General features: G+C 39.2%; 1 protein-coding gene across 1 annotated transcript in view; it reads right to left on the bottom strand.

Annotated features, from left to right (window-relative positions):
• Window positions 1–22,309, bottom strand: part of pcsk6 (proprotein convertase subtilisin/kexin type 6) — a 156,412-nt gene that overhangs the window by 92,725 nt on the left and 41,378 nt on the right. Inside the window, exons 10-11 of the mRNA XM_065294307.2 lie at window positions 15,792–15,895; window positions 15,365–15,482 (exon numbers count right to left, since the gene is read on the bottom strand). Coding sequence (XP_065150379.1) covers window positions 15,365–15,482; window positions 15,792–15,895 — 222 coding nt within the window. The remainder of the gene's footprint in view (window positions 1–15,364; window positions 15,483–15,791; window positions 15,896–22,309) is intronic.

Consider the following 22,309-nt stretch of genomic DNA (forward strand, 5'->3'; position numbering starts at 1 on the left):
CTTTTATCTTTGTTTCATTTTGCGAGCGTGTGAAAGTTGCACGAGCTTATTTTATTGATTGCTCTGAAATATCAGAGAAAACGCTTACATTAACAATGTAAAAAAAACTCATGCAGCATGTTTACCTGCAACACACGTAGAGAAATCTGACAAAATTAGTTTTTGCAAAAATTTAAACTTGCAATTTCTCCTGCTCCCGTTTAAACGAAAGTAGAGGAACTTGCTCAGACCATCCCTTTAAAGCAGTGGTTCTCAAACTGGGGGCCACGAGAAGGTGCCAGGGGGGCCCCAGTTTTATGACATTTTATAAAAATAAAAAAAATTATCATACATTCTGTGCAATTAAACCTAAAAAAAAATAAGGATACTAACCAACAGAACTACTTTGTATCATTCAATATGTTTTGCTTAATTAAAAGTTGAGTTTTAGAAAATTTTTGTCATAAATTTTCTTTTGGGGGGCCGCTAAGGAATGTGAAATACACATTGGGGGGGGGCACGCTGAAAAAGTTTGAGGACCACTGCTTTAAAGTATTCAGAACAGAAGTGGTCAAAATCGGCGGATCAAAATACCAGGTGTAAACGTGAATGTGTCTACCTCGTTTACTTGTGATTCGACTGACAAAAAAGCATCTTAATACCAGGTATAAACAGCCATAAGTTGTGTGTCAATAGTACCAACTAGGGATGTGCCGGTTTCAGAATTGGTGATGACGGTTATGACGTGAGTCAAATGTGACTGCTCGTAACATAACCGTCAGGGGGTTGGGTCACTTGGGATTGTTTTACTGTTATTAAACTGCACAGTATGTGCTGCAAACGCAGCCGGTGTCAAAGCACAATGGCCACGCAAAGCAAACGCTCTCCGCAGACGCGCTGCTTCATTGCTCACGCTTGCGATGTGAAACTGCCGTTTGAATAAACTAGACACTGATTAGCCACTTACGCTACGTTTATTTATAATTAACAGCAAGACAACTAACAGTGAATGTGCTTTCAGGAGAGTTAGTAGATTAACAGGATTTTAATTTGAAAAGCGGAGTGTACTGACGCCTTTCCGCTGTTAAAACAACATTCCTTCTTATGATCATTCATGTGTATTTGATGCTATAAATTAACAAGTAGGAAGAGATGATTTGAAAGGTGAGACTTTGTATAATGTTTAATCTCAAAAGTAACTTAAAAGTAAACTGGTCTGTCTGTACTGTATGTCAGCGCGTTGTCAGTGTCTGTTTTTAATTAGTTTTTAAAAATTCTTTATGATAATTTTTTAAAATATTTTAATAACACGGTTTTGGCGGTTATAAAGTTCTTATGACGGTGTTCAACTATAACCGTCTGCCTCACGGTTATATAATGACCGTCACACCCCTAGTACCAACACATGTATATGTTTGTCCAAAACTGGAAATGTTTTTATACATTTTGGATGTTCATTTACACAACAATGGCATTTTGTTGTCCTAAAAAAAGGACATTTTTGAAGACGGTTCCCATGTTTTTGAAACATCCCCTTGTCCTTCACACCCCTCCTGATATCACTCCACCAGCTCCTGGCAGCCACATAAATCAAATTTATCTCTCTAATACTGGTTATCAAATCTATAACTAGATCTGCACCCCCATACCTTAACTCAGTCCTAAAGGTTTATATTCCCTCTGTCCATCTGCGGTACTATCAGCAAATCAGCAATGCCCACAGTGAGGCACCAAATCGATCCCATTCAGTCCCTCTCTGTTGGAATGAACTGCCAGCCTTCATCTGATTGGCTGTGCTCACCGAATTTCCATGCAATTTTTAATTAAATGCACCACATGACAATATTTTGACAAGAATATGTTCAGAAAACTTTTTGATACTAAATTGTATAACTATGGCCTACAGTAATAATAGAGAAGCATAAAGGAATGACTAATTTGACAAAACAACTTTGAGAAAAGTGCAAGCCATGCATCGAATCATCAAAAAGCCATTGTTTACAGTATAGCCCTACACACATTACATTTTTCACTTCAAAGAGCCAAAGGAATAGGATTGTAAATCAAAAGATGGCAGCTCCATCTTTTTATAGCATTATATGCTATAAATAAAACAAAATCTATGATCAATATCATTGGCAACTGCAGCCACGCTCGCAGCCAAAACTACAGACAGACTCTTGATGGTTTGTAGCAGTGTTCTAATGAAAGATGTTATGATTTGAAAGAAAAACAAAAGGTAGGAAAAGTTTGAGCCAGCTGGTAATGGCACATGCTCCATTGCTGTAGAAAAAACACTTTAGGTTTCTTGTATTTGTTTTTATTCCTTTAAGCGCATCCATCAACCCTAAAACAGGGGAGATGAGATGAAAGAGCCAAGAACTGTCGGGCAGTTCAGAAATGCTACAACCACATGATACTCTACCTTATTTACTTTAGCCAACAATACAGTAAAATTAGGACAGTGCTAATTTTACACAGCATATTCCATGTCCAGGTGTAACTTTGAGCTGAACTTTATTTATATTGTGTATTTATATGTACAGTACAAAATGCTGTAAATACATTTTTTGTATCATGATAAACTAGCAGTAGTGCAATTCCTAAGATATCAACCAACAACCTCCTGTTTATCATTCAGAGAAATAAACCACTATGCCATACCTAGGAGGCAATAAAACATTCCTGCCTGCCCAACTATTAGGGACACTTGGCAGTGTCTAAATTCTCTTCGTTGGGAGGTGCATTTTCATCACAGCTGGCACAGACACAGAGCCAAGAGGCAATCAATATCTGCTGCTTTGTTTTGACAACTAACTTTATTAACATGCATTGTAAATTATGTGGGCATGGACAATCGGGACAAAAAGCCACATGGTGTCCTTGACCAAGGGCAGAAAATGTTAATGACACAGTGCACAAGCATGAACCGCAAAAAGCACAGCTACAGAAATAGATCTGTTGTGTATTTGTACATGCACGCAAAAAATGCAACATGTTTCAAAACATTAGTAGCTACTGAGAGCATGTCTGTTTTTGGCATTTTTAATACTGCATACTTGTTCGGGAACAAGGATGCTGACCCAAGAACTTCTGCTGACTGATGTTTTTTATGTACTATAATCAAATCTTTAAACCCATTTTTAAATTTAAAATGCATTTTTGGGCATAGTTATGGGCAATGGTTATGAGATGGTATATTATCAAAAGATACCAAGCCCTGCTGGTCTATCACCAAAAAGAAAGCGCAAAAGTTCTTTTAAAGGGGGCATATCATGAAACCAAAGCCCTTTTCACACAGACATTCCGTAAAATACACGGGACAGGCATCCTGGATTTTTCCAGAATAGTTAAGAGTTTTTGTTCATTCACACTGCCAAGATTACACGGCATCTGATGGTCCCGGAAAGACACGTGACCTGTTGAAAGTCCCGCCCTCTCTTCTACGCAGCGTCTGAAGTTTGCAAAGTATTTATTATTCCTCTCTCCAGAAACAACTCGCGTGCATTTTTGTTTATAATAAGACTACAAAGGAGCGTGTGAACACACAGTTCTATGCTGGTGAATGATCTCAGCTTCAGAGTGGATATTTGACGAGCTCCCTGATCTCTGCTTTAATACAGTTTTCAGAAATTTCTCATCGTGATTGTTTATATGCATTTAAAACCCGCATTTTGAGGAGCTGAACGATATATCTTGTTGGGATGATGCGCGGGTATTTTCGTTTATTATAGCTCAAATGAGCATGTGACGCGATATTCTTTTATGCTGCTGAATGATCTCCGTTTCAACGCAGTAAGTGAGGAGCTAACTTATCTGATATCTGCTTCAGTCCAGTTTGCTGACATTTCTCGTCGTGAATGTTGTTAATTCCTTATTTTAAAGAGTTGAACCAACTTCATGTTGCCACGACACGCTCATCCTCACTACGGCACGTGCGTCATTGTTTATGCGTCTCATTTATAATTTCCTGATAACTGCTTCAATCTAGTTTGCAACATTTCTCGTGGTGAATGTTTATATGCATGTTATCTCTCAATGTAAGGAGCTGAACCATAACTTATGTTGTGATGACGTGCGCGTCCTCACTACGACATGCCCATTACCGCATTCTTGCGGCTTCTTGTTCACACAGAGGGTTATCCGTGTATCTGACTAGGTCCTCTTTCCAGCAACAATCCCAGAAGATTAACGGGACGAGTTTGTGTTCACACAGACGCTTGTCTAGCAATTTTACGGGTATTTTCTGGGACCAAAGGTCTGTGTGAATGGGGTTCAAGAAAATGTGAAAAAAGAACAACCCAGTAACTTAAACTTTTGCTAAACCATTCTCTGCAAGCATTTGAAAAATGAGGTCATTGAAATTTGGCTTCCCTTGTGATGTCAAAAGGGGATCCTATTATAACTATTAGGGATGGCCTAAAAAATAATTTTCGTTTTTCGTCCAAAAGACTTTTATCACCAAAACAATACAGCCAAAATTTTGTGATGACGCAAACAGAGACCGCAACCTGCACATGCTTGTCTGAAGCAGCATGTCTGCGGTGTGGATATATTTAACCGCAAAAAGGCGCTAAAGTGAGCAGCACAGAGCCACATGCGGTTGAATGTGTCAGGTCCAGACGTGATCATCACAGTATGCCCTTCAAAGATCAGAACTCAATGCACGCAAATGTCTCTCATACAGTAGTCCATTAACATACATTTGGCGAATAAAGCAATGAAAAACAATGTAACGTTTTTATTTGGAGCGTTTTTATTTGGAGTTTATGCTGTGCTGTTTGGGATTCGCCCTCGGTCTCTGTGTGCGCGCGCGTTTAAGTGCCCTCAACAGTGCACATACGAGAGAGACCCGTTTCAAAAAACAAGCAAACATCTTTCTCTTATTGACAGGCACATATAAACACAATTATCTCCACATTATTCCTTTTCTTATAAACACATTTGTTTATGCCTTAAAGGTGCCCCTTTATATGTGACCAGTCACGGAAAGTAGGGACACAAGTCGGATCTGGGCATTTTGAGTTATTCACAGATTCTGAAAGTGCAGTTTCTAAGCTTTCCAACGATGTGTAACACATGGAAATCTGATAAGATTTGGAGAAGTTGTGGCCATTTGAATATAGGAACTCAGAAATACTCAAACCGAGAAAATCGAGACGAAAGGGACTCTTCTTTTCAGCTGGGGGAGACAATAGGGCTCATTTACATCTCATTTAGCTAAGCCATGCCCCCTGTAAAACCCTTTTTCAGATGTTCTAGCATCATATGTAGTATTTTATGATCAAATGACAACCCGCAAAAATAAACATGACTCTTTTACCTTTGTGGGGATCACAAGTCGAATCCAGTCTGTTTCAGATTATCCAATGACCATATTTGTCCACAAATGCGTATAATCCGTGAAATATAGATTGGTTACATCAGATTTCGCATGAATATCTGGTAATACAATATAATATATAATCTGAAGACTATTTAAATCGTAACCTGTAAGGGTATATGAGCTTACACTCCGTTAAACACATGAACCCGCCTTCAAAGTTTGTATTTAAAATAGGGAAGTAGTATAATAGATCATCCAAACAGCGCCGTCGAAAACGTGACATCCTTTAGAGAGGTTACCAATGGCTCGCTCGTTCCTCCATCAGCCAATGACTTCATGGAAAATATTGATAGACAAAACATGTAGCCAATTATATGAAGAATACAACTATATCTGTGAGGCTGTTTACACTTGGCATTAACATGCGTTTTCGTCGATCAGATCACAAGTGGACGACGTTAATGCCAGGTGTAAACGGTGTTCAAAACGTTTTGAACGCGTCCACTTTCGACCACTTTCAACCACATTCAGAGGTAGTCGAAACCACTTTCGATCGGATCGCTTTGGAGTTGCGGAACGCAATGTGGTTGAATGCGTTCGAACAGCCACATGCGACCGCCTTCTCTCCGCCCATTTATCTAATCTGAGGTATTAAACACTAATTTTACGTCTTTTTTTACTTCTGCCGTGAACATACGGTGAACAGTGCTATTTTTAGCCTTTCATTGATAAAACTACTGCGGGGTATTCTCCGTAGTTTCGTTTTGAAAGCGTGAAAGTTGCGCGATCCTATTTCATCAATTGCGCTGAAAATTCAGAGAAAGCTCCAACAAATAAACGTACAAAACACTGTGCAGCATGTATACTTGCTAAACAAGCAGCGGGCTCCGACATAATATAAGTTTGCGTCCATATAAACTCATAATTACTCCCGCTCGCGTTTGAATGACAGCAGAGAGACTCGCCCACCGTCTCACAGACCACCCCCTCACAGTATTCAGGACAGATGCGGTCGAAAGTGGACAAAAGAGACGGATTTAAATACCAGGTGTAAACGCAATGTGTCTCTCTCGTCCACTTGTGATCCGATCGATGAAAACACATCTTAATACCAAGTGTAAACAGCCCCTGTGTAACTTCTGTGTGTTTGGACTCATGCTGCGCTGCAAGAACTGACATACAGATGACGTCAAAGTACCGCGAGAGCGAGTCGAAATTAAACTACTCCGTAAGATTTCTTGAAGAGCTCTCGCGGTACTTTGACGTCATCCGACTGCGGCGCCGCATAAAGTCAGTGACGCGGCTGACGTACGATGCGGCTGACTGTTATTTGTTCCGCCCCAGCTTCTTTTATTTTTCTTTTGTTTTGTGCGCCCGAGCTTTACAGTCTGGGGAGACGCAGGCTATAAGTTTGAAAAAAAAAAAAAAACTTAGCAAACATGTCTGAGGAACAGGGCAGCGCGTCACTACAGTCACGTGACTTCACGCTCGAGCCGGAAGAGAAGACAATGCTGAATAAAGTCGTAATTCTGCTATTTTTGGACCAAACTGTATTTTCGATGCATCAACACAATCTTACTGACCCACTGATGTCACATGGACTACTTTGATGATGTTTTTATTAACTTTCTGGACATGGAAACCATACATAGATTTTCAATGAAGGGGAAAGCTCTCGGACTAAATCTAACGATAAAACATCTTAAACTGTGTTCCGAAGATGAACGGAGGTCTTCCGAGTTTAGAACGACATAAGGGTGAGTCATTAATTACATTATTTTCATTTTTGGGCGAACTATCCTTATTTAGTAGTCACGCTGTTCCCTTTGGGGGCGGAGGCGAAAACAAAAGCTTATACAGTATGTAAATATACACACAGACAATGACGCCCCCCGCTGCACGCTAGAATCTCCGGAAAAACAAGCCTATTTCAACCGCAAAATGTACGCTTTTAAATATACAAAAACTGCTATCTCAAACATGGAGAGGCTTCTTCGTGATCTCAACTAACAGTTTCTGCAATAAAACGAAAATCACAAATTTCGAAAAAAAAACTTTGTTTCTCATTTTCTCGAAACTTGTGCTGCCGACTTGAGTCCCTGGTTTCCGTGACGGGTCACATATAAGAAGGATTATAAGTGTTTTATTAATCAAAATCAATGTCTTTATGCATAAATATGTCCTTGTTGGTGTCAAATGACCTCTGCCAGTGATCTGACTTTTCTTTGTAAGGTTAGAATTTCTTCTCTTTACTTACATTGAACGGGTTAGTCCAAGGAGGCTTCCATATCGTTCCGCCGTATTGATAGACTATAATAGCAGAGAGGGACAAAAAGCACGTGCCTACCAATGTTAGGACCCTGCCGGAGTCCTATTTGGTTATTATATCTAGTCTAGTGTGTCAGGGTTCTGACAGTACAATGTTTTGTGTGGGAGAACGTGGTTTTAGTGTTGTCTCATTAGACCACGTTTTTCCCGTGTCTTGTGACTTTTCCCCGCTCCCTTGTTTTCTCTTGTCATTGCGTGTCATCATTTATCCCCACTCCCTTGCATTTTCTAGTCTTTGTTTTTATGTCTTGTTTATTTAGTGTACTGTTTTCTTGTGTGTATATATATTGATATATAAAATATATTTATGTGTTTTGTCTTGTTAGTGCTTTGGTTGTCCTGTGTTTTTGTGTTTGTTTCACAGGTTCACATGTGCTTCCCTCACAGGTGTTCCTGCTCTGTTTTTTCCTCATTATTATTTTCACCTGTTCCCCTCATTAGTTCTCCTATTTAATGTCAGTGTGTTTGGTGTTCGTTGCTTGTCCATTGTCAATTTCCCTGTGAGTACTGTGTCGGTTAAAATGCCTAGTCAAGTTCTTGTATATTTGTAGTTAGTGTTCTGTGTTGTTTTTGAGTCTAGTTTAGTTTATTCAGTGTATTGTTGATCTTGCTTGTTTCATTTTGCCCCCTTGTGGGTTTTGTTTTTCTGTTTTGTTTAATAAATTCAAGTATTTTCTACCACCACTGTCTGCAATTGGGTTCGTGTTCTGCCATACCTGACAGATGGACAAGCCAAACCAGAACCCAGCAGACAGAGCCCGTTGGGCTCATTCTTTGTTTAGCTGTCGCCAAAGGGGAAGGAGCAGCAACGTTTTTGTTGAGGAGTTTTTGTGGGCAATGGGGAGCACTGACTTTAATGAGGCAGAACTGAAGACCATTTTTAATAGTTGCCTTGATGAGCCCCTCAAACCGAGCGAGGTTAGTATGCTGAGACCCCTGGGCTTAGTAGACATGATGAACTATGTTATGAACCGACCTAAGCCCAGGGTCTCAGCCGAGGCCGCATCCCCAGACTCTTTGCCAACTATCCCGGAGGGCCGTGTCGTGGGAGTAATGACTCTGGGCGAACCAACACCCACCTCTCAGAACCCAGAGAGCTCCTCCCCACCTGTCAGCCTCCGTGGAAAGCGAGAGAGGAGGATCTCCTGGGAGTCTACGTCCGGGGGGTCCTCCTCTGAGAGTGTCACGCCCTTCACAGTGCCTCCCTCTCTTCCTACTCTCTCTGCACCCCGGCCAAAGAAGAAGAAGAGGAAGAAGGGGTCCTCGGGTCTCCAGCCGGCTGCAGCCTCCCCTGTCTGGTCTCCGCTGCCGGCCACAGCGCCCCCTGTCATCGTCCCTGTCTCGTCTCCGTTGCCGGCCGCAGCGCCCCCTGTCATGGTCCCTGTCTCATCTCCGTTGCCGGCCGTAGCGCCCCCTGTCGTGGTCCCTGTCTCGTCCCCGCTGCCGGCCGCAGCGCCCCCTGTCGTGGTCCCTGTCTCGTCTCTGCTGCTGGCCGCAGCGCCCCCTGTCTTGGCTCCTGTATCGCCTCCGCTTCCAGCAACAGCGCCCCCTGTCTCGCCTCCTGTTGTGGTCTCGCTGCCTGCAGTGCCTCTTGTTGCGGCTTCCCAGCCCACTGCAGCACCCCCTGTTATCCTTGCCCCAGCACTGCCACAGTTTTACCCTTCTGGACCCACCTCTCCCAGAGTTACCCACAGGAAACCCGTCAAGTCAGCCAGGACTCCATCCTCGGCCATACCCCGGGGATCAAGGACTCACGCCCCTCCCCCTCCCACCCAGTCTGGACCACCACCTATTAACTTTGTTATTCCCCCGCCCCCCCTCCCTTGTTTATTGTTTTTATTGTCTCACCCTAACCCTCTAGTTGTTCTGTCTTGTCTTCCTTTATTGGTGTTTGTCATGTTTTCATGGGTTTTGTCTTCTGTCCAGTCTGTCTTGACCTGTGTCTCTCCTTGAGGGCCGCCAGGTGGCGTCCCTTGAGGGGAGGGTACTGTTAGGACCCTGCCGGAGTCCTATTTGGTTATTATATCTAGTCTAGTGTGTCAGGGTTCTGACAGTACAATGTTTTGTGTGGGAGAACGTGGTTTTAGTGTTGTCTCATTAGACCACGTTTTTCCCGTGTCTTGTGACTTTTCCCCGCTCCCTTGTTTTCTCTTGTCATTGCGTGTCATCATTTATCCCCACTCCCTTGCATTTTCTAGTCTTTGTTTTTATGTCTTGTTTATTTAGTGTACTGTTTTCTTGTGTGTATATATATTGATATATAAAATATATTTATGTGTTTTGTCTTGTTAGTGCTTTGGTTGTCCTGTGTTTTTGTGTTTGTTTCACAGGTTCACATGTGCTTCCCTCACAGGTGTTCCTGCTCTGTTTTTTCCTCATTATTATTTTCACCTGTTCCCCTCATTAGTTCTCCTATTTAATGTCAGTGTGTTTGGTGTTCGTTGCTTGTCCATTGTCAATTTCCCTGTGAGTACTGTGTCGGTTAAAATGCCTAGTCAAGTTCTTGTATATTTGTAGTTAGTGTTCTGTGTTGTTTTTGAGTCTAGTTTAGTTTATTCAGTGTATTGTTGATCTTGCTTGTTTCATTTTGCCCCCTTGTGGGTTTTGTTTTTCTGTTTTGTTTAATAAATTCAAGTATTTTCTACCACCACTGTCTGCAATTGGGTTCGTGTTCTGCCATACCTGACAGCCAACGCGTTTTCACAACGCGTTTTCATTCAGAACACGTGAACCAGCTGCAACGGACAAGGAGATCAGCGATTACATAACAGCTACCGTAGTTGCAACACGCATTTGGAAAGGGGAGGAGCTAGTAAGCACTGTTCGTTTGAATGCAAAATACAATTCCACCACTAGATGGGGGTAGATCCTACTGATTGCCCCTTTAAGTGGATGTATAGATTACAGTCAGAAACCAGTCTGTGCTTATTTGGTCTTAAAAAGATAGTAACCTCAATTAACCTACTTAAGTCTGTCTCATTAACGTTAATCAAACAACCCAAGAAAAAGAGAAAATCACTTCTGTAGCTCTAAAAATAATAACATATTTAATTTATACAATAAAGACCGTGTTATGATTCTTTTAATTTTATTTTATTTCTGTACCTAATGCTAATTTCAGACCTTATTAATGTACAACTTTGTTCTTTTTTTATAAACGTTTGCAATTTCTTTATTTGTTATTAGATTTTTCTAACCCCCTTTTTGCTGATCTGAAAAATAATCTGATCCGTGCCTCAAAAACTGTAATGTGATCCGAACCGTGAGTTTTGTGATCCGTCACACCCCTAGTGAAGTTGGTACACAATGATAGCCATAATTGCAATTGTACTAATAATTGGCGTATTCATTTCTTTCGGTGTTTCGGTTTTCGGCCTTGGTTTCCTTTTTTTCGGTTTTGGCCAAAATTTTCATTTCGGTGCATCCCTACAATATAGCCCCTTAAAGGGACACTCCATGTTTTTTGAAAATATGCTCATTGCCCGAAAATAGTCCCCTGCCATTGAAAGATACTAAGGGGCCTATTTTTGGCTGCTGCGTAATATCATTGCGCCTCCTGCAGCCATGTTATCGCAACTTTTAATTTTCAGCCAGGCTTAGTACACGATGTAACTACAGAAGAGTCATGTTTTACATTAGAAAAATATCAAAACTCTTTGGTTATTTATTTAGGCGCAATGCTTATGGACTAATCAGATTCACCAGTACAATCATGTAGATGATGTCACTGAGAGTTTCAGTAAAAGGAGATCTTTGCTGGCTTTATGAATAACAGTTTTCTTTGTCATGCTAATAAATAGCGCCTATACTAAAGACAATACTCTCCTAAGATATATAACTAAGTATAAAAAACCTATAATACAAGCATAAAAAAAGAATCAAGGTCATGTAATTTCTGCACGCTCTTTAACAGATCAGCAATCTGCCTTTGAATGCCGTGGCAGTTCATCCATTGGGGCCAGAAATAAAAGAACCAAAATCCCTTTTAACATAAATCAATAGTTCAGTATAGTCACAGACACAGGAGATACCACAGTTCAAATTAGGACACAGAATAGTCAAATAATCAAACTTTGTTTCAGAACAATGCTGCAGGACTTGTTGTCAGCTCTCTCTATTAAAGCTACGATATGTAAGATTTTTGTAATAATATATCCAAAAACCACTTGAACAGTGTGATTTTCAATCAGTTGTTTACCTGCATTATCCCAAAAGTACCCAAGAATTTAGAGAAATATTTTTTTTTAAATAATGGCTTGTCCGTTGTCATAGTTGCCTATCAATGAACGCATCATTCTTTAAACTGATGCCCTTAGTCCGAGTCTGCTCTGAAATTTCATGCGTGCCAGGAAGCAGGAACAACAACCAGTGTGTCCAAGTGCGTGCGAGAAGGAGTCTAAAACGGAAGCCCACAAAACCCCCTCTCATGTGAGGAAAAGCACGCAATGTGCATGTTAATGTGAAACTATGACTTCGTACCTAACCCCTAACCCAGTGGTTCTCAAACTTTTTCAGCGTGCAGCCCCCCTTGTGTACGGCGCATTCCTTTGCGGCCCCCCCAAAGAAAAATCCATATTTCCACTATTATGCACTAGGTGGCACTCTTACCCACCTTATAAAACAATATAGCATTTACAGATCCAAAAGCAGTAAATAATCAGTGTATGTTTTGATCATCATTCTGAACCTGATCTCTAATAAAAATGCTTTACAAAAATGCAATCATCTTAGCTTTTTATTCAGTTTTTTTTTTTTAAACCTGCCCATATTTGAGAGGTGATAAAAAGAGAAAAACATTAAGATAGGATGAAACATTTTTGTTTGTTAAAAGGAGAAAGTTTGTTCTTTCATTTGATATATTGTATATTTACTAGGGCCGGGACTCGATTAAAAAATTAATCTAATTAATTATAGGCTTTGTAATTAATTAATCGAAATTAATCACATATAAATATTTGACCTGAGAACATTGAGAAGTAATTTTTTCACATGGATTTTTAGTATACCATGAATAATGACTGAATACATAAGCTTAAAGGGACCATTTAACATGTCCGCCCAAAAAAAAATCAATTCATACTCCACACGCCAAACAGACGGGGGCAGTATACCTCCAGAAAAGTGAGTTGGTCTATTTTAATTTAGCAGCTGCAAATTCAGCAGCATATATCAAGTTTGATTTACATTAGCAACTAAGTTATCATTAGTCACAAAAAAAACATTCTGTCTCATTAAAATTGCAATGTTTTCCGCTACGTTTCGTGCGTCCATTTGGTGTTCATTATAATCGAAGACATTTCAAGCTTCTTAGCTAATGTTACATTTTAGCATCAGCTTGGTAGATAACGGGTGAAAACCGGATCGGATCCGTGGGTAGAGCTAACTATTAAACGTTAACAGCTAAGGATGCGCAATAATTTGCATGCGATAGTCATTGCGCTTCTCGTCAGTGAAGCCGGTTTATTGATTAAAAGTGAATCGCCATCAGCTGCTTTCAGATGGAGCCACATTTACTGCACAAAGCCGTAGTTCATGTACAAGCTGAGCATAGGTTATGGCAATGCCTATTATAAGTGAACTTCTAGCGAAATACTAACAGCATCTTACTTACCAATCGAAAAGAAAAGTTGTCATTTCGGAGTCGAACCTCATTTCTTTCATGTTCATTAGTTGTCTCCAGCGATGAAAAGCAGTGCCAGTATTTACTCTGGTTCGGTTACTTTATTTATCATATTTTATTTGTGATTCCGAGCGCGTTGTTCCCTGCAGCAAATGTTTGTGGTAGTGGTAAATGTCTCTTGCTTTAGCCATTCTTCCGCTCTCTTCCCTGAACTGAAATACGTCCGAAACCCCTATTGCAAGGCAGGAAGGCATCAAGGCATGTCCGAATCCATGGCTGTCCGAATTGCATTTCTCTGAGCTGCATTCATAAATCTTAAATCAACAAGTCAGCTGCCTTAGTTTTTGGACGCAGCGGTACTAGTAGAGGGCTGTACTCCCACTTATTCGTGTATTGCAGTTTGGCTGGCGGTTGTGTGCGTGGCCCGCATACCGCCTCCCATGGTCGAAACTGGTATTACAACACCAGTCGGGCTGTAGCTAGTAATTTAGCATGCTAATTCAGATTGATATTTCTGCAGCACTATACCTTGTCATTTTTTTAATGACATCTTTGCCCTTATTTCTTCTCATTCTTTTGATGCGTGTACCTAATTTTAAAAAATCTTTTACCTCAATTATTACAAATGGCACCTTTAAGCAACAAAATATTGTTTATTTTTGTTCAACCAAGTCGTTGTACCCGGAGTCGGGCTAACGTCCACGCTAGCTGCTATATGTTTTGCATTGAGATGATATTTGAGGCTCGATGTGCTGCGGTGATATGTGAATTCCTTGTTGCATAGCTTACACACAACCATGCTCTTATCGACGCTTTCATCCGTTTGTTTTTTATTAAAAAAAATTCCCATCCACGGGGCCAACCAAAGTGATCTCATCAGCTTCTTCGTTCATGTTCACTGTGGTTTGTTGTTGTCTGAAGTCATGAACGCTAGTTGGTGCTCCAGTATAATCGGTCCGCCGAAACTCATACAATTAGAAATGTTCCGCGGTGCAAAAATAAGTGCGATTAAAATGCGTTAAAAATGTTTAACGCGTTATTTTTTTGTGTAATTAATTAATCTTAATTAACGCGTGTAAGTCCCGGCCCTAATATTTACATATATAAAGAAGAACATTTTCTGGAAGGCATTAAACTATTAAAATATTTTTACTACTCTCTTATACTACTCTCTTATAGACCTGCACATTACCCACAGTGTCTATATTGCACAGTGTCATACAATAGTGTGGAAATAGAGTAAGCCAGGCTTACCAGTGTACACTTCAAAGTGCAATGCACAGACATGGATCACAAATTTCACAGAAATCCTGTTCCTCTGTATGCATGCAAACATTTTTGAATCGATTTCAAACAGCACAGCATGCAGACAAATTGAGATATTTCAAAAAATGTGGCCACTTTGTCATAAAATCTGCCTTGAGCTGGTAGCAGGCTGCATTATGTCAGCAATTCAGATCTTTTATTGGTTATACAGCAGGGATTTGAACTGAGAAATGAAGTTTTGCACTGAATGTGTAAGCAGTATTTCATGGTGTTCAATAACACAAGAAGACATTTTGACACGCCAGCTGATTGTAGTGTCGTGACAGTATTTAAGGGCTAAAGGAAAGCGGATTTTGAGGCGATATGAGGCAATAATGACATGCTCCAGTTATCAACAATGGTTTTTTGATGAAAATAACTGCCTTTAGTCATCCCCATTATAATCAAATACAATTTTCAAATGAAAGAGCTGGATCTTTTAAAAAGGCTTTGCAATTTACAAACCTATATAGTAGGATAGTACAGGTTGGAACACAACTGGCTTTTTACTTTAAGTATGTAAAACTAAAGCAGCATTCCTCTATAATAAGTTATGTTGTCGTTTACTCACCATCATATAATTCTAAACCCGTTTCTGATATATTTTTTTATCTGTGAAACACAAAAGACGAAATATCGGGAATTATGTGTTTTAGTAGAAAAAGTTACATAGGTCTGGAATGATATGGAGCTAAATAAAGTTTTGTAAAATTATTTGACAGAAGGGTGGGTGTATATATAAAGTAAAAGTGAGATGTATTTGGCAGTGTAAAAGTTAACAGAAGATAAAGAAATTATCTCCTCACCGGGTTCTGCGGTCTGAGGTCTTGGTGCACGTGTGCTGGGGAGGAACATTTCTCCACCTCTTGGCTTCCACCACCATGGCCTCTGCATCCACTAAACCAAAGCCATACAGATGGCTCACTAAAAACCACACATACAGAAACAATTTAGTTGTTTATTTCAACCCACTTATAAATTACATATGCAATGACCACTAGTTTTAGATTAGAAAATAACTTTCACGCATTTGGGAAAAAAGCCTTGTGGTTCCATTTCATTAAAACGTGGCATTCGTTATGTTTTGGACATAGTATTTTGGGCATACTACGGATTTTGGGTACTTAACTACTTAACAAGGTAAGATGCAAATACCATGTACACAAATATGGTAATTGTCTAGTACCATGGTATGGTACTGCAGTCACATCCGACAATTTTTTACACTGTCACCTTTGTATCCAGCCGCATTGGTTTTCCAGTCACTAGCCTTCAGGTGAGCCTGCCTTGATGTTTTCACTAGGAGATGCTGGACATCCCTCCAGGTTATCAGAGGACTGAAAGATAACGTGTATTTCGGTCAAAGCACAATACTGATATATGCCTTTAGGTAACATGGACAATTAATCAGTGTCACAAACAAAACATCAGTACTATTTTTCAATAATGGTCATAATAATCCTTTGGACATTCTTATCTACTTCATCAATATTGTCAAACAAGAAAAGAATGACCAAGCAATTTGTAATGTGTTGGTAACGCGGACGCGGAAACACTTTACTATAAAAATTTATTTATTAACAACTAGTTAATGCATTAGATAACCTGAACTAACAATGAGTAATACTTCTACAGCATTTAATAATCTTAGTTCATGTTAAATTTAATTTTCAAATACATTTATAAGATCAAGCGTTGTTACCAGAAACATTAACAAATGCACCATGAACTAACATGGATAACTATGTAGACATTAAAGGTGACATAGAATGATTGAGTATTTATCCTTGTTCTGTGATGTGACATGTAGAAAAAAAAAATTTGTTTGGGTCTGTAATGCCTTAGAAGCTTCCTAAAAACCTCTCTCAGATAGCTCTATTTGGGTGGTGGATTTTAAACAAGTGGTTTTGCACCTATTTGGCTCCCCCTACTGGCTTAACTTGCAATCTCATTACTGATTGGCTGACTTTGCTGCCACTCAAAAAATGTAGCCAATTATTTTAAAGTGGAGGGGCAGTGAGATGCCTGTGATGTCATAAGCATCAGTTTTTCAGATTGGGCCGTTTTCTGGCTGACATTTCTAAAAGAGGAATTTCTATGAGACTGAGATGTTTAGCATGTCTAGAACTTTTTGTATGTTCGTGAATGCAGGTAGACAACCAATATTCAACAAAGACAAGGTAAAAATGTTTTTTCATTCTCTGTCCCCTTTAACTAAGATTAACAAGAATTGACCCTTTGCTAACCCCTGCCTTCCTAAGTTGCTGTTGCTATACCTGTTAAGCTTTCGCGTCTGGCTTTTCTATTCAGTATGTATGCACCTTTGTCAGACATTCCCAAAAAGATAATTCGTCATTTTTGGGTAACAGGTGAAATATCTGAGAGAGCAAGACAAAAGGGACTCCAGTATGCATTCAAGGGATATATCCATGACATAATATGCAACCGATAAGAATATAATTTAATCAAAATTGAAGCTATAGCCTATAGGTCCCAGTGGAAGTAGCAGCCGACTCATACGCTGACCATTCAAATGGGAAACACATAAATTAAGGAACAGCTTTGTTCATGCAGAGCAGCGTAAGTACATTTTTTTTAAATAATCAATTAATTATAAATCACACAGCTTATCCATAAATCTTGTAGATTAAACACGAGACATTAACCGGATCACTTTGCAATGATAACTTTCTCCCGCTTATAGAACTAACCCCGAGAGAGCCGAGATCGAAGTAGGGGTAGGCCGTCCATAAACAAAATGCTATTTTATATATGCTATTAAAATAATATTTTTTAAAGTATGTCAGTCAGCCTCTGTCTTGCCTTTAATCATCATATTTTACATTTAAATATATGCATTATGAACAAAGAACCGTCATTATTTACAAGCAATGATATGCTGAGCATAGCAACAGTTATTCAAAAACTAACTCAAATAAAATAATAATTATCAAAAATAAGTATAAATTTTCGTAATTAATAAGCATCCTGTGGCGGAAAAACTGACGTGGTTTAGTTTAAAACCAAACAGGCGTATAATAGACCCCTTAATCACCTACGTCACTGTGACGTCACCACTCTAGCTGGAGGCAAAACATAAGAATAAAATGTCGTTTTGTTGTTTTTTTAGCTGTTTTTTTCAAAACTAAAGTTTTACCGTATGCCGCAAGCATTTCTTCACAGAAATAAAGAATCTATGCATTTGTACTGGTGTGTTGGTTTTATCTAGTTCAAATTAGCAAGTTTCTGTTTAATAGGTGAAAAGTCGCCAACCTTCAGCGCACTAGATAGTTAACAAACATACAACAATAGATGTGTGTGCCATCCATTGAATCAGTGGTCTCAAATTCCTGGGGCCCGCCCTCCCCTCTCACCTTTCAAAAATATAACATAATCTGGCCCGCAGAAAGATTTTTATTCACTTTGTTTTATATTTCTTTGGTTTTTGATTTAAACGTTTTCGGGTTCGTTCACATGTCGCGTCTAACAACGCGTTAAAACGAGTCAAAGCATTACTTTTCAAAGTGCTCTGGAGCGGAAGTTGTGCTCCGTGGCGTGGGTCGCGTCATCCGTTGCTACGCAGCCATGAGCCACGCGTTCCATGACGTCGAGGATAAAGGAATGCACGATCGGATTTTAATTCCTCAACTGAACCTTGCCTCAATCATATCATTGTAACCATGCGATCAGTTAATCTCGTCAAGACTCTGTAGCGTTTGTCCAGAGAAGATTTGTTACTTCCGGGTGGATATCAGCTGTTACTCACAGCTGCGGTGGGGTTAGTTCACCTCAAGTCACAGCGTCTAATGGAGACACCGCATAGGGAGGGAGGCAGAGCGGTAGATGTAATGCAACACATTTTAAACTACAGATAAGAAAAAGCCATCAAAGTGCCCAGGTTAAGAAAAGGAAAAAGATGTGGAGAAATGTACAGAAGATAAAACTATGTATACTGCTATATTTAATGAAGTATAATATATTATTATGTAGCTTACTATTCAATTACACATAGAGCAGTATTATAACTAGCTTAGTAACTAGTAACTAGCTTATGTAACATTAACTACCCATTCAAAAGTTTTAGTATCACTTTCCCTTATTCATATTTTCTACATATAATAGAAAATTCATTAAAACTGAAATAACAAAGAACATAATGAAGTCAATACGACTGAAAACAGTCGAAAATAAATCAAAACAGAAACACTTACTGGTGGTAATTTTTTTATAATAGTTTATAAATCTATACAGGAATTACATTTGTTAGTTTAGTGCAAGGTTTTAAAAGGTCTTAGCTATTTAAGATAAGGTTAAGAAAAGATTTACTTACTTTTATGAAATAATGTATTTTAAAAAGATAAAACCACTGATTATATATTTTCAAGTATTATTATACATTAAATTATAGAAAATAAACATGACATTTACAGAAATATATTAAATTTTTAACGTTAAAATAGCTTTGCGGCCCCCCAATGAAATGTCTGTCTTAGAAATGGCCCCAAGCCAGTTCGAGTTTGAGACCCCTGCTTTGAATGATCACTTAAAATAATCCACATTGCTAATCATATTTAGCCCAGCAATAGGTTACATTAGACAATAAGCCTTGACAAAATTGCCCAAACCACCCAAAAGTAATTCATATGTTGTCTAGGAAATATCCAAAACCTGGTTAAGATGTTTCTAATGAGAACAAGATACAAAAACTAACTGTTACAGAGTTAATTTACAAAAATAGCTTTTGCGGTCCCGCAGAGTCAGTGACTGTACATACTCAGACAGTTCTGAATTTCTGCATCCGTGTTTAATAAATCCCTCCTAAAATGTGCGCTTACGCTTGTCAGCATTGCTTTTTGCCTCCAGTTAAGCCCCGCCCACCCGGAGACTTTGCAATGTTTACAACCTTTTAAGGGTTTTTTCATGAAACTAACTAAAACTAAACTTAAATTTAAAGCAAAATTGAAAACGATATTAAAATAAAACTATTTTAAAAAGAAAAACTATAATAACCTTGCTATGTGGTCTTTAAAAATCCCAGGATGTCCTTCGAAAAAGAGTAGGGGTATGCCCCGGCATCCTGGCCAAACTTACCCATTGGCCTACCAATCTCCCCTCATCCTAATTGGCTATATCACTCTGTCTCCTCTCCACTAAAAAGCTGGTGTGTGGTGGGCTTCTGGTGAAAATATGGCTGCTGTCGGATCATCCAGGTGGATGCTGCACGTTGATGGTGGTTGAGGAGAATCTCCCTTTAACATGTTAAGCGCTTTGAGTGCTGCAGAAAAGCGCTATATAAATGTAATGGATTATTATGGATTATTTTAAACTCCACCACCCCGTCCAAACTTTTAAGATCCCAGGTATCAGATTTACCCAATTCATATGCACAACGCTTCAGCGTGTTTTCCTCGCTTAAAGGCTTGACGGACCTCCCGCGCCTAGTTACGGTTGCTAAACTACAATTGGCCCGTGGCGGGTTTTGAGCGTGGCTTAGTGAAGGGACAATTAATGAGTTAAGTTGCCCATTTCACGTAGTTAATGCATGTCACATAGTTAATGCATATACTTAATGTTTAATAATACAACCTTATTGTAAAGTGTTACTAATGACGCCTACACTGTCTGAAAAAAATGGTCAGAATATGTACTGTACACTCTAAAAAATGTTGGGTTAAAATTAACCCAACTTGGGTTGTTTTGCAACCCAACGCTGGGTTAAATATCAACACAGTCTCACACCCATGGCGTCAATATTTGACGACACTTGACCATGCGTCAATATGTTGACGCGGAGGGTATACCTTTCGCGTCACTTTTTGACGAACTGGGGACTTCAATACTATTAGGTATGCGAAATTAAACAGTTGTCAACTGACATTGGGGTTAGGGATAGGTTTGGGTAGGGATGTCATTATGTAAATCTAACCCTAAACCGACGCGAAAATGGTAGAAAATGGTAAGAAAATAGGAAAGAGAATTTCGCGTACCTGATAGTATTGAAGTCCCCAGTTCGTCAAAAAGTGACGCGAAAGGTATACCCTCCGCGTCAACATATTGACGCATGGTCAAGTGTCGTCAAATATTGACGCCATGGGGTGAGACTGGGTTGTAAATATGGACCAACCCAACGCTGGGTTATTTTTAACCCAACAAGTTGGGTTGTACAATCAACCCAACACGTTGGGTTGATTTTTTAACCCATCTGTTGGGTAGAAATAACTTTTTGTTGGGTTGAAACAACCCAATGTTTGGTTAATGTGTTTAAAGCTGAAATTTTGTGGTTTAAATTGCTTTCATACCTTTCATTGTGGTGTCTATAAATAACAAAGCAAAGATTTAATTGAAAAACCATATTTATTGCACATAAACGATAAAAGAGTACATAGCCCTACACAAACAATCAACTTTCTGATAAAAAAATATATGAGTATTATATCTCACAATCTAAAATGACAGATACACAGTTAACATTACAATTAGATCAAGTAAAAAGTTGTACAAGTAAGGGATAATGTATTAGCAGCATGTCATCACAGAAAAAAGCCCTGACAGTTTCTTCAGGACAAATGTCACGAACACATTGGTTTAATAATTTGTAAATTTAATGTCGGATATGTAATTAATAGACATTGATATTTAATTTTTGTGTAATATAAAACTGTACCTGTCAAAATGATTTGCAGCATTTGCGTTTTTAGTTTTGAGCAGTAGTAGAATGTCACGACTGGCCAATCAGAATCTAGCATTTTAGAGAACCGTGTAATAATAAATGGTTAATGTAACACATAAGATTAGGGCTGGGCCGGTTTGGATTTTTTTTTACCGCGGTCGGTAATCAACAAATTCCCGCGGTTTTGCGGTTTATTGGCAAGACAATGAGTTAAATAACATGCATGATTTATTTATCTTTAATACAAAACACGTGCAAATGACTTAAGGAACATGTAAAGTGAATATTATTTCCTTTCACATTTCTTCAATTTCAACATTCAACAACTTGAACAATTAATATTATCAGTTTAAAAAAAATGTTATACGCATTGTGCGTGTCCACACGTGCCTACAGACATTTCGCCACTTTTCTATCCTTAATTTGTGAATAGCTTGTAAATGACGCAAATTATTGCTGCCCTGATGGTCTGGTAAAATAAACATTTGTATGAGAAATCACTTGTACTGCATATGTGTCCGTGCATGAGTATAGCTGGGAAGCTGCACAGAGACGCGTGTGTGCAAGATGACGCGGTCTGTCTGTCTCGCCCGCCAGGGCAGTCCGCGTCTGTCTTGCGCGCACGGGCAGTCCGCGTCTGTCTCGCGCGCGCCTGGGCAGTCCGCCTCTGTTGCGCGTGCTCGGACAGACTGCTTCTATCCTCGACCCTTACCATAAACATCTGTCTTTTTCCACAAACAGAGATGAAGACGCAAAAGCAAAACGTTTTGAAATGTGTCCTGCTTTAGAAATGGCCACTGTTGTAGGCTAGATGAAAAAAGAGAAATAACCTATTTGGATATTAATCCTCGGACTGATCGCATGCTCTTTATGTTGCGTGAAAATTGTGATTACGTATGAAACCTGATTCTGTTGTTGATCTGTTGCGGTTGTTTGCACATTCAAATTAGATAAAATGTTTGTATTACTTTAAACGAGTGACAGACAACGTCACTTGTATTTCTACTCAATGACAATTTAATATTAAAATCATATCAGTTAATGTTCAGTTAACAAGTTGCTGTTGTTAACAAGCTGCGTG

Source organism: Paramisgurnus dabryanus, chromosome 2, assembly GCF_030506205.2.
Source record: "Paramisgurnus dabryanus chromosome 2, PD_genome_1.1, whole genome shotgun sequence".
In the NCBI taxonomy this organism is placed as follows: Eukaryota; Metazoa; Chordata; class Actinopteri; order Cypriniformes; family Cobitidae; genus Paramisgurnus; species Paramisgurnus dabryanus.